At 44.5% G+C, this 16,139-nt stretch overlaps 2 protein-coding genes across 3 annotated transcripts in view; one reads left to right on the top strand and one right to left on the bottom strand.

Moving 5' to 3' along the window:
- Positions 1-1,192: 1,192 nt before the first annotated feature.
- LOC120037548 (cytochrome b561-like) lies at positions 1,193-9,803 on the top strand. 2 transcript variants are annotated; one of them, XM_038983582.1, is made up of 6 exons: positions 1,193-1,469; positions 2,436-2,649; positions 4,227-4,325; positions 6,544-6,647; positions 6,857-7,014; positions 7,955-9,803. In XM_038983582.1, exons 2-6 carry the CDS (start codon positions 2,439-2,441, stop codon positions 8,148-8,150), a joined length of 768 nt encoding a protein of 255 aa, XP_038839510.1. In that variant the 5' UTR covers positions 1,193-1,469; positions 2,436-2,438; the 3' UTR covers positions 8,151-9,803. The 2 variants fall into 2 exon arrangements, with proteins under 2 accessions (XP_038839510.1, XP_038839508.1); XM_038983580.1 differs by having other exon boundaries at positions 2,432-2,649.
- Positions 9,804-9,834: 31 nt separating this feature from the next.
- LOC120037537 (protein TANC2-like) overlaps positions 9,835-16,139 on the bottom strand; it is a 134,695-nt gene continuing 128,390 nt past the window's right edge. The window contains exons 24-27 of the mRNA XM_038983572.1: positions 15,505-15,596; positions 15,238-15,384; positions 14,157-14,257; positions 9,835-13,631 (exon numbers count right to left, since the gene is read on the bottom strand). Of these exons, the coding sequence (XP_038839500.1) occupies positions 11,669-13,631; positions 14,157-14,257; positions 15,238-15,384; positions 15,505-15,596 (2,303 nt within the window). The 3' untranslated portion in view covers positions 9,835-11,668. The remainder of the gene's footprint in view (positions 13,632-14,156; positions 14,258-15,237; positions 15,385-15,504; positions 15,597-16,139) is intronic.

The raw sequence follows: 16,139 nt of genomic DNA, 5'->3' as shown, positions 1-16,139 counted from the left end.
CTGTTTTCAATACTCTAGTACCCTCCCCTTGCGAGGATAATGACACTGAGCCTTTTTCTAAAATGTTTTATGATATTGGAGAACATGTTGGGAGGGATCTTAGACCATTCTTCCATACAGAATCTTTCCAGATCCTTGATATCCTTTGTCTGCTGTTATGGACTGCCCTCTTCAAATCATAACCACAGGTTTTCAATGGTGTTCAAGCCCGGAGACTGAGATGGCCATTGCAAAATGTTGATTTTGTTGTCAATTAACCATTTCTTTGTGGATTTTTATTAGTGCTTGGGGTTATTGTCTTGCTGGATGGTCCACTTGGCCTCTACCTAGCAGAGGCAACCAGGTTTTTGGCTAAAATGTCCTGGTACTTGGTAAAGTTCATGATGCCGTTGACCTTAACAAGGGCCCCAGGTCCAGTGGAAGCAAAACAGTCCAATAACATTAAAGATCTACCACCATATTTTACCGTAGGTTCATAGCCTCAGGAAGTATGGATGCTGAGGGTGCTGCAGCACCCCCTTAAAAATCATAATAATAATACAATTTTAAAAAATATATCTAAAAATATATCTATTTTTTGGATACATTTTCTTTCTAATAAAAGTAGGCCTTAATAGTCCTGTATTAGCGGACTGATATAGCCACATGCAGCATGGGCAAAAACTTACTTTTAAATGTTAGCCTACTTGAATTAAATCAACTGTTCTTTTCTGCGTCTTTATTGTTCAACACAAACATATAGAGCTGGGCTATTTAGGCTGCGTTTACACAGGCAGACCAATTCTGATAGTTTCTTCTACTAATTGATCTTTTGACCAATCACATCCGATCTTTTCACGTCAACTCTTTTTTTCAAAGTCAAAAGACCAATTAACTTAAAAAGTTCAGAATGGTCTGTCAGTCTAAACGAGCAGACAAGATCGCACTGCCCATCTTTATCCAATATGCATCAGTATCAATTAAAGCAGTCAACTAATTGGTCATTATGCCTTTTAAATTAATTGCTTTGATTCAATGCCGGGTCTGCATCTGCAAGAACGCCCTGAGTAGCCAAGGTAATAGACCTTTGGACATTTTCGTCAGTGCGGTGCCAGACAACATCCTCTCGGAAGGCTGTTTGTGCTCCTCCCTCCTCTACGTTTGGTGCTAATTGAAGGGGAGTGTATAACGTATTTCTCTGTCAACTCAACGTTTAGCTGCGCCACTGTTTCTGTCACGACCAGTCGACAGATCCCCCCACCCGCGACGTTTTTGTGAAGCGCGCGTGTGAGGAGTAAGATAAAGCTTATTGTGAAATATTTAGTGGCAGGCCTAGGCTATAGGACTTTATTGCGTTTCTTTAGTAATGAGGTTACTACGAAATTTGTAGGCGTATCTAGGAATCAGTCCAAAACACACAAAAGGAGCGGAACAAGGATATCCACTCCCTCTCAGACTTGCTGGGAAAACAGATTATTTGAGGACCAACGGTAAGTGGAACATGTCCTACCTTACGGATGTTTGCGCTTGAAGTTGTATGATAGGATAGAGCGCCTAGACGTGTGGTATCCAACATTATAGTCGAGGATAGCCTATAAAGTGTTTTGTTTGTCAATAGTTTGCGTACATTTAATCACATTTCTCACAACATGCGCGAGATTTGGTTCTTGTTTCTGACATGCATCCATCTCAAATCCAATCAGTAGCCTAAAATAAGGGTTGTGACGTTTCGTAGCAGGTTAGGATAGCTTTTTAGTTAACTATTTTCTTAACCTAATTATATTAACCTGCTAGGTTAATTCTCCTAACCTGCTGCATAAGTTATCCTTACCAACGAAAGTAACTTTCGTCTGTAGCTGTATACCACCTAGTAAAAAACAAGGTGGTGTAGGCTAGGCTAAGCAACACAATGTTAACTGAATACACACACTTTGAATAAAAACGCTGTCATACTCCTAGAACAAATATTCAACTGAATACACAATCACGTTGAATAAAGTCCCTCATAGCCTATAACAAACTGCTATTCAACTGAAGAGCAAACACCTAGCCATGTAAGTGTTTTTCACATGGATGTGATAGTTTCCCCAGTGTAGCGCTCTGCAGTCTCTCACGCACGTCATCACATGAGCCCAGCGCAGGAAAAGGACGCTTCTGTTTATCTCAATCCCGGAGACATGACTAGACTGATCCAATATTTGGTTATTTCTCTGACTCCTTTAGGGTGGTGACTGGTAAGAGACAAGGTAAAGATTCAGATCAGGTTTTGTTCATCCATGAGTCAAAGGTCTTTTCAGAAAGCTATAGGTGGGTCTTAACATGGGCCTGGACGTTTTCCTGGTTGGTTCAGTAAGAAAAAGTCAGGAAACTAGTCATCATAACACATACCTTTTTGAACCACTGGACTAAACCACCATTCTCCCCCTCTTTCTATCCCTCCTCCCCCTCCAAGACAGACCATGGAAGATAGCCCTCAGCGGGCCTTACAAGGCCTGGGCTCCTTCCCGTGGTATGTGGGGGGGACTCAGGTTCTGGGCCTGGCCTGTGTGGTGATCACGGGCGTGTGGATGGGCAGCTATCACGGAGGCTACGCCTGGGACGGTTCGGGACAGGAGTTTAATGTACATCCCCTCTGCATGGTCCTGGGCCTGGTCTTTCTCTATGGAGATGGTAGGGTAGCATTAAACTAACTAAAATTAGAATTAAAACCATTCCTCCAGCAATTTAAAAACCTTTTAATAAATCGCCTCAATTAATGGCTCATTGTCCTATTTAACTATTGCTGTACATACACTATTAATATCAATGTATTCTTCAGATATACTATTTATTCTATCCATGTACTGTCTACACATCCCATCATACATGTATACAATGTCGAGTCCGGTGTATATGTATTTTATATTTAGTTTCGTGTGTATTGTTAGATACTATTGCACTGTTGGAGCTAGGAACAGAACACAAGGATTTTGCTACACCTGCAATAACATCTGCTAAATATGTGTATGCAACCAATACAATTTGATTTACTGGGAGCGATGGAGGTAGATGAACAAAGGGAAGCTGAAGCCACAGTGTCTCTTTGAGCCACAATGGCAGTTGTCTTCTCTGATGTCTGCTCTGTTAGCCTAGGGGTCTTCTGACCTATTGCATTAGTGTGATGCTAATGCTACACAGAGCACAGGCCTAAGGGCACACTGCAACAGGAATACATTCCTAATGCTATTAGGGTGGGAGGAGCCAAGACTTTATTTTGTTTGTTTCTATGCCGTTGTGTTTCTCCCCTTCTGTGTGTGAGAGAAATTAGTAATGCAGGGATTTGTTCCCATACATAGTACTATGATAAACACTTACTGGAAAACAGTTGCAATGAAAGCAAACGTTTTCAAAGGGTTTTCCATTGGTCCCTGAATTGTGATTGTAATGAGAAAAATAAGTTATTCAGCCATTGACAATGTAAATAAAATCTCCTTTGTGGTGTCAAATAAAACAGCTGCTTGTTAAGTCAGCTGTAGCCTTATTATTCCTAACCTTGCTACAGCAATTGAATTAGGACATTAAACAGTAAAGGTCACTTAGCCATTAGTGTGAGCGGTCAGTCCAAATGGAGCTGTGATGAGAACACCCTCCAGGGGAACCAGCTGTCCTTAGTGGGATCAGGAGACACACAGCAAATACTATTGCCTGGAACATTGTTTCAGTGTTTCTGCAAGGTTAATATAATTTCTTCATAATTGTAATAATACAAGAACTCAGTTGAACAGTTTGTGTTCTCATAGCATTTCTGTAACATTTTTATGCTAACCAACCCTATGTGTTGCTGAGACCTTGGTGGCAGCTACTTGTCAAGTGTTTGTGAAAATGCATTATAGTGGTCTTGTTGAATGACTTCTGCCCCACTCAAAGCCCCACCTTACTTAACCTTCACCTCAAGCTCACTGGGACTAAAACACCCCCATAACTACCCTGATTCACCCTTTCTTTTGTAGCTTCATACCTGTTATTGCCCTTGGTGTCATGTTGGGTGTGATTATGGTACAATGACAAAAGTAATGACTAACCTTTTAAATGGTTACAGCAGATTAAGGTGCAAAAGCAATGTTTGAAGGTGAACAGTTTATTTTATTATGTCAAGTCTGACCACTGTATATTTAGACAGGCTTGACTTTATTATCATCTTCTTGTGGAAATGATTCTATTTGATTAGTCTTATGTGAATGTTAACCAGACTTGTTTGTCTCTCACAGCGATCCTGGTGTACAGAGTATTTAGGAATGAAAGCAAACGCAACGTCAAGATTCTCCATGCTGTGCTCCACCTTCTCGCCCTCATTATCAGCATAGTGGGTAAGGCCTGGGTGGGTGTCTGTGTCTAAGGGCAAGACTTGTTGTTTTGGCCCTTTCCCCTTGAACCCAAACATTCTAAACTAATCTAAATTTGTAGCTATTGTGTATATAAAAGGAAAATGCCTAACCTATCTAGTTGAATATATGTGTGTGTATATAGACAGACATGTCTTGCGTGGTGGGACAAACAAGTGGACTTAACTATCGGAGGGTCATAAATAGGTTCTCTAGGGCCAGATCAGTCATTCAGACTAGAGGTCGACCGATTAATCGGCTTGGCCGATTTAATTGGGGCAGATTACCAATTGTTATAACTTGAAATCAGCCTTTTTGGACGCTGATTACATTGCAATCTGAGAGGAGACTGCGTGACAGGCTGACCACCTGTTATGTGAGTGCAGCATCAAAAGGACCTTGTGGCTGCAAGGAGCCAAGCTAAGTTGCTAGCTAACATTAAACTTATCTTGTAAATAAACAGTCTTCACATAATCACTAGTTAACTACACATGGTTCATGATATTACTAGGTTAACTAGCTTGTTCTGCGTTGCATATAATCAATGCGGTGCCTGTTAATTTATCATCGAATCACAGCCTACTTCGCTAAACGGGTGATTTAATAAAAGCGCATTCGCGAAATAAGCACAATCGTTGCACAAATGTACCAAACCATAAACATCAATGCCCTTCTAAAAGTCAATACACAAGTATTAAAAAACAAAAAAAAACATGCATATGTAGTAAAAAGAAATCATGTTAGCAGGCAATATTAACTAGGGAAATTGTAACTTCTCTTGCGTTCAGTGCAAGCAGAGCCAGGGTATATGCAGCAGTTTGGGCCGCATGGCTCTTTGCGAACTGTGTGAAGACAATTTCTTCCTAACAAAGACCGTAATTAATTTGCCATAATTTTACATAATTATGACATAACATTGAAGGTTGTGCAATGTAACAGCAATATTTAGACTTAGGGTTGCCACCCGTTCGATAAAATACGGAACGGTTTCGTATTTCTCTGAAAGAATAAATGTTTTGTTTTCGAAATTATAGTTTCCAGATTTGACTATATTAATGACCAACGGCTCGTATTTCTGTGTTTTTATTATAAAGTATATGATTTGATAGAGCAGTCTGACTGAGCGGTGGTAGGCAGCAGCAGGCTTGTAAGCATTCATTCAAACTTTACTGCATATGCCAGCAGCTCTTAGCAATGCTTCATGCACAGTGCTGTTTGACTTCAAGCCTATCAACTCCCGATATTAGGCTGGCAATACTATAGTGCCTATAAGAACATCCAATAGTCAAAGGTCTATGAAATACAAATGGTATAGAGAAATAGTCCTATAATAACTACAACCTAAAACTTTTTAACTGGGAATATTGAAGACTCATGTTAAAAGGAACCACCAGCTTTCATATGTTCTGAGCAAGGAACTTAAACGTTAGCTTTTTTACATGGCACATATTGCACTTTTACCTTCTCCAACACTGTTTTTGCATTATTTAAACCAAATTGAACATGTTTCATTATTTATTTGAGACTAAATTGATTTTCTTTATGTATTATATTAAGTTAAAATAAGTGTTCATTGTTCATTCAGTATTGTTGTAATTGTCATTATTTGTGTATATATATATATTAATCTCTCGTCCGATTAATCGGTATCGACTTTTTTTGGTCCTCCAATTGGTATTGGCGTTGAAAAATCCTAATCGGTCGACCTCTAATTCAGACCCACAGCTAGGGCAGACACACGAATCATCATTCTTTTGTGAGTTCAAGTTAGCTAGAGATGGTGAGGGGAGAAACTAACGGTTATGGCATGGCTCCCAGGGAACTGGCAAGGTAAAAATAAAATTACAAATGTAGTAGGCTATGAACACAGGTAAGATGAGACTGTGCATGCTAACCACGAATCAGTGGTGCTGCATGGGCGTCTAAAGCTGAATCACAGTAGCCTGGTCATGTACTGAGGTCTGGAGTAGTCATGGAAACAGGCAGGTGTATCCAAACCGGTCATCAGTTTAAACGCTGAAATCTGGCTTCAGGCAATCCTTACTGACTCAGAGAAACATTTGGTTTGCAAGCAGGGTCATCATGTAAATACCCACATATCCATACTTGGAGGCAGGTAAAATCATAATTCATAATTGATCAACATTGTTCTATACAAAATGAATGGGAAAGATTGACAGCATGTATCATTGTATCTCCTCAGGTATCGTGGCTGTGTTTGACTTCCATAATCATAACAAGATCCCCAACATGTACTCCCTCCACAGCTGGTGTGGCATGCTCACCTTTGTTCTCTTCTGTGTACAGGTCAGCCCTCGCCTCTCCTTCTGTGCATACATGCAGTCACGTGCACACACACAAATCAAGCTAATAATTTCAACTTCCTTTTTCCTTGTATCAGAATTACAATTAATGTACTGTTTGCACTGAGAACCTAGCTGTATACAGGCAGTAGCTCTCCTATTACATTCTAATAGGCATAATTGTTTAATAACATTGGTCCTCTACTCCCTCAGTGGCTGATGGGGCTTGGTTTCTTCCTCTTCCCTGGGACGTTAATGGCGCTGCGGAGCTGGTACCTGCCACTACATGTCTTCTTTGGCCTGGCCATGCTCGCCATGTCCCTAGCCACCTGCCTACTGGGCATTTCAGAGAAATTGTTCTTCAGTATCCAGTGAGTATTACTATGCAGGGGATCAGTTCCAATATCCTACCAGCACGTACAATGAAGAAATGTATACAAATGGCATGCTAAAATACACAAATGCACACACAAATGCACATAATTATTGGGTGAAAAGTCATTTGGTGGGCCTCCCGAATGGTGCAAGGTACTGCATCGCAGTGCCACTAGAGATTCTGGGTTTGAGTCCAGGGTCTGTCGCAGCCGGCCACGACTGGGAGACCCATGGGGCGGCGCACAATTGGCCCAGCGTCGTCCGGGTTAGGGGAGGGTTTGTCCGGCAGGGATGTTCCTGTCCCATCGTGCACTAGCGACTCCTGTGGCGGGCCAGGTGCAGTGCACACTGACACTGTTGCCAGGTGTGCAGTGTTTCCTCTGACCCAGCCGCACCAATGGGTCAGAGGAAACCAACAGTAAGCGGCTGAGTTGGGTTGTGTTTCGGAGGACGCACGGCTCTCGACCTTCGCCTCTCCCGAGTCCATACGGGCGTTGCAGCGACAAGACGACTAACTACCAATTGGATACCATGAAAACAGGGTTAAAAAAAGGCATTTGTTAAGACTTGCCAGATGTTCAAGTCAGTGGTATGTTTGTCACTTTGGATGATGTTGAAGTGCTACTACTTTGCCCAGCTCTACCCTGCTAAATCATAGGGGAGTTAATTATTGTACAGGGTATGTTTGGGGAAAGCTGGGCTTTTGTTGTCTGGGCTATCTTTGACAGTGGTCAGACATGGATTTGAATTATGAGTCTTTGCACATTATGAATCATTCTCCTGTTTGGTGCCATATGTTATGCTTACGGTCATCTTGATGAGTTACATGGAAATATTATAACTAATGATTCTTTACAAATGTTATTTCACATTAGGCTGTACTGTATCACAACAGAAACTCCATTGATATAATACAGAAATCCTTTTTCTTCCCAGGCACACATATTCACAGTTTGTCGCAGAGGGGATCCTTGGTAACATGCTAGGACTGCTGCTAGTAGCATTTGGGATTCTGGTAGGCTACGTGGTGACACGGGAGGACTTCAGGAGACCCCCACACCCAGAGGAGGAGGCCTTATCTGTGCACTTTAAGACCCTGACTGAGGGGGGAGGGAGCCCCACCTCACCTTAAACCAGGAAACACTCTGGTCTGAAAAGCTACTGTGTGCGCAGGCTTGAACAAAAGCCTGCACACCCAGTATCTCTCCAGGTCCAGCTGGTATGTTGTCTTTATTTCATGTCACATCAAGAGCTGTTCTACATCCCCTTGTGGTGAAATGGAGGTATGACAGGACTGATTTGACCAATGTCTATGATTGCTGCCACAGATGTGCCATATTTGGTCTCTTAAAAACAAAATAGCCTTTGCTAAGTGTTCAGTGAGGACAAAGCCATGTGTCCAAAGCCAATGAGTTGTGCCTTCAAGGGCAGAAGGATTATACTTTAATACTGGAAGTTACTCCTTGTTTAACAAACAACTTTCAAGCTTGTGATAAATTTAGAAGTTGCAGTTCATTCAGGGATATGTTCATTGTGACAAAATAATATTGAATTAATCTGTTGGCAGTGTTGAATTTATGATAAAGGACCAAACGTATGCACAAAGTTGTGACTGAACGATGCCTGGATTTTTGGGGTTGAATTCTAAATTACCCCTAGGCACTCAAGAAGCAGTTTCTTCACCATTCCTTATGTTTGGCTGTTGAATTTTCACCATTGATTCAGGGTCTCCCCGGCCCCCCCAGAAGTTTCATATTTTAGTTTAACCCTAAAGCACACCTGACTCAATAAGTCAAAGGCTTGATGGTTACGTGACTAATTGAATCAGGTGTGCCAGTTAACATGTGAAACGTCTGGGGTGGCCCTAGGAAACCTGCTACAACCTATCCAATAGTTTCAGGGCCCAGTTCTTCTGATCAGATTAAATCTTAGCATTGGGTAATTTTCTGTTTTGAAATACCCAATCAAATTCTCAAAGGTAGTGATTAGAATACTCCGTAGAGCATTGCAGGATAGTGGGTTCGATTCCCGGGACCACCCATATGTAAAAAAATAAATCAAATGTATGCACAACTAAAAAGCAAATTTTCACAATCTTAATCACACTTGGTGGATTTAGAAAGGTACAAATGTTCTTACATTAAATCGACTGCAGTATAGGTATGTGGTCAGTTATATTGAGACGTGTCAAATGCATGTTCTCTTGTGATATGCAGACATTCATCTTAGTTACTTTAATGTGTAGAAGTAGTCATGACCTGTCCAGTAGAGGGAGGGCAAGGTGAAGGTCTACTCAAAGCGCTGAAAATCCAGAGATCTTAATATTGTAGGATCTGATCCTTTAAAAACAAATGCTCAATTGAGCTGATCTTGATTTGCAAAATATGGGGTTACAGAATCGGGATAATTTAACTGGGCTAAGGGGTCGATTCGGTAAAGATCTTTATGCTTCTGTGGTAAGTGTAAAATGCTCCGAGGGTTATTGTATGTGTGCCTTAATTGGATTTAATTGTACAATAAGCTGTATCCACGTTTGCTGCGTATGATTGACTGTTACATCTTCTCTTAGTGTATGAATGTTGTATTGTAATTTGCTTTGTTCTAAGCATCTACTTGTCCTCATATTTAATCAGTTTAAAGCATAATGTAACTAAGATTACTTTAGATTCAATATCGCTACCTCTATTTTCACTTGTGGAAACTTGTTCTATACAATAGGCACTGCTGACTGACTTATTAAAACCTATATTGCCTTCCTATCACTTATTAAAGATGCATGACTCAATAGGTGTGTTTTGTTTGATATAGTCTGTGTCAACGTCGCTACTGATGATGCTGTGAACGAGCTAAAAGTAAAGGAGCAGACCCACATTTATTTTCCTTGAAGTGGTAACCATTTTTAAATAAGTACATTTTACAATCGCATGTTTCTTACCTTCACAACTCACATTTACAGAACTCTGCTCAGCAAGCCCAAGAGAAAAAAGATGGCTGTTCCCCCACCCTGTACTCTGCCTCCCTCTCCAAATATTGATAAACTGCTATACAAACATGTTTATATCAGCATGGGAGTAAGCAGAGAACAAACATGCATTTCTATGCAGCACAGCATGTACAATTATTTACACGAACTATTAAAAATAAATGTTATTCAGACAGAGGGTATTTGACTGTAGGGATAAGTCTCTCCTGCAACAGGCTCAGATGTAGTGTTAACCTTTGATATTAACAAGAGGTGCATCCAATCAACTGGCTCATTCATGTCCTGGTTGGTGTTTATGAACCGATCGGCGAGGCTCCACCTATTACCAAGCACACAATTATAAATAAAACTGAAATTTTTAAGTGACAAGAATGAAAACTTCACATGTTCTTGTAAGATAAGTATCTGTTTTCAGCTGATGTTCATACTAAGTGCCAAAGGGTGTTGGTAAACTGCACTGTAATTGACTTGCATCAAATCAAAGGTATGAAATCCATCACAATTGACAACCTTGTAATGTAGCCTAGTCTTTACACCACTTTCTTCAAAACATATCTAGTTTCATGAAAATGCACTGTAAAAGAAAGAATGACATTGGATGGTTTTGTACGTTTCTGAATATATATAGGCTGACTACAACAATTGATAACTCGGTTTACATCCTTAACCTAAATATTAGCTTTGGACCCATTTCTGTTCTATATTGAAGACAATGTTTGACCACCTAAATTCCATTGTTTTATGGAAAGCATTTTGTGGATGGATAAAAATAGTCCTTCAATGACCACTTCGGTCATGTGTGCATGCTGCCAACATATTTGACCCTTTAGTGGCCAAAACTGTATGTAGTACAGTGTTATGTTTGAATAACTGCAGCTTTGGCTGGTAGAGATAATTCAACTGTAAATGGAAACTAAGAAATGCCCGTTTCCCAAAACCTGCTGCATGTCACTTCTTGAGCAAAAAAACCCACAAAAGCAAAGAAAATCCAATGGAAATAATATATAATGTATTTTACAAACATAACTTAAATGATAAATATTACTTTTTTTTGTTGCTTTTCCTATATACAAGTATGTTGAAGTCTCTTTTCAGTCACATTTACAGCAGAGAACATGGTCATCTTAGTGAAGGGCGGCCTTCTATTGAGTCGTTCTGAAGAAGGCATTGAGAGTTTGGACTTCAACAGGTTAAGCAGGGAAGTGCCCATGGCTTGAGTCTGACCAGGACAGGCATTCAGGGGCAGGGAGAAAACGGCAGGCAGCAGTCTCCCCTGCTTGAGATCTGGGGGTTTCCAGTTCAGGGTGTGTGGTATTAGTCCTCCTACAGGCTTTTCCAACAGACTCAAGTACCTAAAGTTGTGGATCATCCCTGTCCCCTGCACTTTGACTATACAAACTACTCTGCAAACAGAAGGCCAACATATTCTGGAGTACTGGAGGTGTTGGATTCACCTGGCAAACTGCAGTTTTATGCTTTCTTGTATTCATCCATAGTAAATGGCTGTGAAGGACAGAGGCAAAGAAGATGCATGGGAGGAGAGTTTAAATGTGTTTGTCTGCAGTAGTGTTGCCTTCCCAGTCTCATCACATACCCTTGGTGTTGTCTCTAAGTCATTCCAAATCAAAATATCTGCAGGCTTATCAGTCCTCTCCCTCAGTCCCTCCCTACACGTTTGACTCCACGAAAGGTCTCTTTGGTTTGATAGGGGACGTGGGGCCCTGCCTGTCCCTGGAGTGCTGCATGTACTCGCTGTCCTGGTAGGCCTGGGCCACAGGCAGCGTCCGGGCCACCTTGACGTCTGGGTAGGTGGGCGCCTGGCTCACGCGGCCCATGCCGTCTGCCCTGCCGTCCCGTGAGCTGTTAGCTGGCGGCTTGTAGTAGTCATCGTCCAGGAGGTGTCCGTTGTGGGCGTTGTTGGTGCGGTTGTAGTAGGCGATGTGTCCCAGGCTGGGCTGTTGGCTGTAGCCATGCTGAAGGCCAATGTTCCCTGGAGACGTGGCGGAGCTTGTCACCACCGTGTCCAGGGAAGAGATGGCCCAGGAGCGCCCTATTGTCTGCGGTTGCGGTGGCAGGTACTGGTGAGTCCGCGCCGTCTTGTCGACAACGCCCATGAAAGGTGTGTTTCTGGAGCGGAGCGCCTTGTCTGGGTATGTCCCTCCCACCACCCTTATGTCGCTGCCCTGCGGAGGAGACACAGGCGAGAGGTCGTCGCAGTAGACGCTACCATCCTCGTAGGACAGCTGTAGAGGGATTTCCATCTGCTGGGCCGAGGTGGAGCCCCGGAAGCCTGGGGCTAGATTAGCTGCAGAGACCCCACCCAGGCTTGTGTTGGAGGGGGAGAAGCGGAGGCCTACGCTCTGGGAGTGCATGAGGGGCCGGGGAGTGGGTGCGTGTGGCTTTGGCTCTGCGCTGGTGGCACTGACAGGTCGGCGCAGGCCGTGGGGGTTCTCCGGTGATCCCAGCGCCGCCTGGTGCTCCATCTCTAACTCCATCTCCATTTGAGGTGAGACAGGGTAGTACGCTGCCGACTGGCTGCGGCTGATCTGGGGGGCCTGGCCGTAGCGCAGACCTCCAGGCCGGTAAGCTGAGGAGGGCCGCTGGGGGAGCTCGTCCTCCATTGGGACCATCTGGATCCCACCATGTTGGTACAGTGCTCCTGCACTGAGGCTGGCCTGCACCTGCAGCGTGGGCCTCCCTTCCAGGGCACTGGGGTATATATTCACACCGTCCCCCAGCTCGGCCAGGTCGGGGGGAAGGCGGGTGCTCATGGAGTGGGCCATCTGGCTGTAGGCACTGGTGCCCAGCACAGCACTGGAGTGCACAGCAGAGCTGGGCTGGTTGGTGCGTACGATCTGGGCCTTGGCAGGCTGCAGCCACTGGCCCTGCTGGGGAGGCTGCTGCTGGGAGAGCAGCTGGAAGGAGCGCTGGCTGCTCATCTTAGACAGCGGAGACTTGGGCCGGCCGGGTATCTGCTCCGACTGGTAGCGGGCTGAGGCCGACTGTGGCCGGTACAAACCTCCTCCGCTCTCTGAGGTGGGGCTGGCGCGGTACTGAGGCCCCCGGCGGAGAGGCGAAGGTGGTGGGCTGAAGTTGTACGGCGTAGCGGAAGCCTGGTGTACTGGGGAGGTGTGCGGAGGGCTGGGCCGGTAGTGGGAGCTCTGGTGCGTCGGGGAAAGTGACGGAGAGGTGGATTGGTAGCCTTGGCGCGTGGGGGAGGACATGGAAGGGGGGCTGGGGGGCAGCTCAAAAGCCTGGACCATGGAGGGGCCTCCGGAGAGGTAGGGCGAGTTGCGGTGGCACGGAGAGGGGGGCAGGCTCTGGATGAGGGGCAGGCCAGAGGGGCTTGAGCGGGGCTCGGGAGTCATGCCCATGGGGAGGCGCTCCAGGTAGTCCTCGTCCTCTTCAAACAGGTCCTGCACTGGCTGCATGTCCTCCAGGCGGGGCTCCAGGGACTGGGGAGGGGGCGCGGCCTGCTCTCTGGGAGGGGATGGGGGAGGGTCCAGCTCCTGTTGCTCCTCGAACTGAAGACACTCCTCCTCCACCCTCTGCAGCAGGCGCTGGATCTCCCGGTTGTTGGGGCAAAGGAGGGTGGCCTCATTCAGGTCCTCCAGGGCTGCGTGGAACTGCCTGAGGTGGATACACGAGGGGGTGAAGAGGGGAATATCAAGAGGGAAAAGAGAGAGATTGAGAAAGAAGAGAAAGCATTAATGAGGGAGGAGCAGGAGAGGTGGAGGGGGTACAGATGAACATGACAAAGCATGAAACCAAAGACCGTGAGGGAGTAGCATGTGGTCAAAATGACAACACCACAACTGCTCAAACTACTTGCCCTCACATAGTAGTCAGACAAAGTACACTCTTACGCTAAAACATAAAAAAATTAGCCATGACAATGAGCAAGAGAATGAACAAGTCATAGGGCTAAGGGGATACAGGATGTGTAAGCAGACATAAAAACCACTGAACATGACATAGGGTGAAAAACATGGCCAAAATGCTCATGAACTCTATTATGTCCCCCTGTAGTCATCTGTCTACAGCGCATTGGAAACCTGGTGATCATGTGACATGAGAGGGCCCAATTGGATCCTAAGGCTGAGCTCACTCTGCGCTAGGCCTCCGCCTCCCTGTTCTCCCCGTCGCTATGGTTACCTGCTGCTGCGCTTGGCGCGGGCTCTGGCGTAAAAGGCCTCGTACGATTTGGATTTCAACTCTAGCGCCTTGGTAGCAAACTCCTCAGCCATCCCAAAGTCCTGCAAGCAACAACAGCAACAGGGCCGACAGTCATTCACAGAGTCACGCGTGGAGCGGTACATGAGTCAGAAATGAGTCAGAGGTCAGTCAAAAATTAGTCGAGATTAATGGAAAAAAGGTTATAGATGAATCGTACATAGAACCATGTACAGAGTCAAACATGAGTCATATGAGAGTCATTCAGGAGTCTTGTATCAGTCATACATATAACCATACAGAGTAATACAGAAGTGAATAACTGAGTCAATGAGATCGATGGAAACTTGGGTTCAGATAGAAGACACCCAAGAAAAAAAAACAGAGAAATGGGCGACACTGACAAATAAAAAATAATACACAAGTCCATGACGATACCATGTAAATTGAGCAATTAAAAACATTGATATGAACACACACAGGACACGGACTTTCAGAGACATACAAACACAAAAGACAAACACACATTCACACACACAGAAACCGCTGTTGCACTGCTCTGTCATTAGAACCTCACCTGGCCACTATGGCCCTGACCCAAACCAACCTCCCTTTGCACCTCCTCTAAAGTTACCAGAGCTACACACACAAACCAAAACCAAGCAAACTATAAGAGGGAATGGAAGATGCAGGGATATGGGCCTAGGTTAGATGAGGCTAGAGTTGAGGGAGATTTACCTTCCGCTATTATGTTGAAGTCTGATCTACTGTACATTTTTGTACAATGATATTGCTGTCATCAACCTTTTGAAACCAATATTTTTTACACTGCTTAAATCCACGTGCGGTTTTATAATCTATCAGAAGAGCTAAATATCGTTGTATTGTAAGCACAATGAACAAGCATACATCCCAATGAGGGATAATAAAGTTGTTTTGTATTGTAATGTCTTGGTAAACCTTGCAGATGGTAATGCTGTTGAGTGTAAGCAAAAAAAAGCAGCTCCAGTCACAGCCAGGTGGGGTGAGGGGATAGAGGAGGGTGCAGTGGGGTGTCACTCACATTCATTTTCCTCCGGCAGCGGGACAGGTTGAGGAGGAGGGACACCTTGAGCTCTCTGAAGGTCTTGAGGTCTTCGCTGAAGCCCTCGCGGGGGAACTTCTTTAAGGCGTACTGGTACCGCTGGGCCGCCTCCTTCACTTTACCTTTCTACAGGACGGGTAGAAGAAAAAAACACTCAGAAAGGCGAGAGACTAGCACGGTTTGGCACCACAACAGTAACCCTCAATGACAGCTGTGCTATATTGCTATATTCTAGGAAGGGCTGACCTTGTAGAAGCCATCTCCTTCCTCTATCAGCTTGCTGAGCAGGACAATCATGATGTCGGGTTTGGAGGTGGCCATGGCCCAGGTGGCCGGACCTGGTGGAAGACAGCAGGGGGCATGATGGGTAACGGGGAATGGCCGGAGGAGAGTGGCAATGACAGGAAGAGGGGGCGTGTCTCAGAGTAAAAGGACCGACAATGAGAAGGACAAGAGAGAAAGGAGCAGGGTGAAGTTGCCCCTAGACGCTGATCTAAGGTCTGTTTTGTTTATCCCCTCCAGTAATGGTTTAAGTTAGCATTTGGAGAGAGCAAACTGATCCTAGATCTGTAGGTAGGGGCAACTTCACCTCGGAGTGGAGCGAAACCAGTTGACAGGTCGAGATGATGATGAAGCTCTACACAAGATAAATATGGCGTGACTTACTGAGACAGACAGGTTTGGGGTTTCTTTGCCCCTGCATGTGCCATTTAAGCACTCAGCTAACAGATGGATACATAGATATTGACGTCATACCTGGTGCAGGAAGGATCTGACTCAAGTACAGAATCAGTAACTTAATCTCTAGTAAAGCCACTGGGAAAACGATCAACTTATTTATGTTCCAATGCCAATCTCACCCAACATGAATACACAATAAT

This window comes from Salvelinus namaycush, chromosome 3 (genome assembly GCF_016432855.1).
Source record: "Salvelinus namaycush isolate Seneca chromosome 3, SaNama_1.0, whole genome shotgun sequence".
NCBI lineage: Eukaryota > Metazoa > Chordata > Actinopteri > Salmoniformes > Salmonidae > Salvelinus > Salvelinus namaycush.
The sequence above is the reverse complement of the archived record's forward strand: the minus strand, read 5'-3'. Positions and strand labels throughout refer to the sequence as shown.

Coding starts and splice junctions, on each gene's coding strand:
- LOC120037548 (XM_038983582.1), top strand. CDS start 2,439: ATGGAAGATAGCCCTCAGCGGGCCTTACAAGGCCTGGGCTCCTTCCCG. Junction 2,650..4,226: donor GGTCTTTCTCTATGGAGATG/GTAGGGTAGCAT, acceptor TGTCTCTCACAG/CGATCCTGGTGTACAGAGTA. Junction 6,648..6,856: donor TTGTTCTCTTCTGTGTACAG/GTCAGCCCTCGC, acceptor CTACTCCCTCAG/TGGCTGATGGGGCTTGGTTT.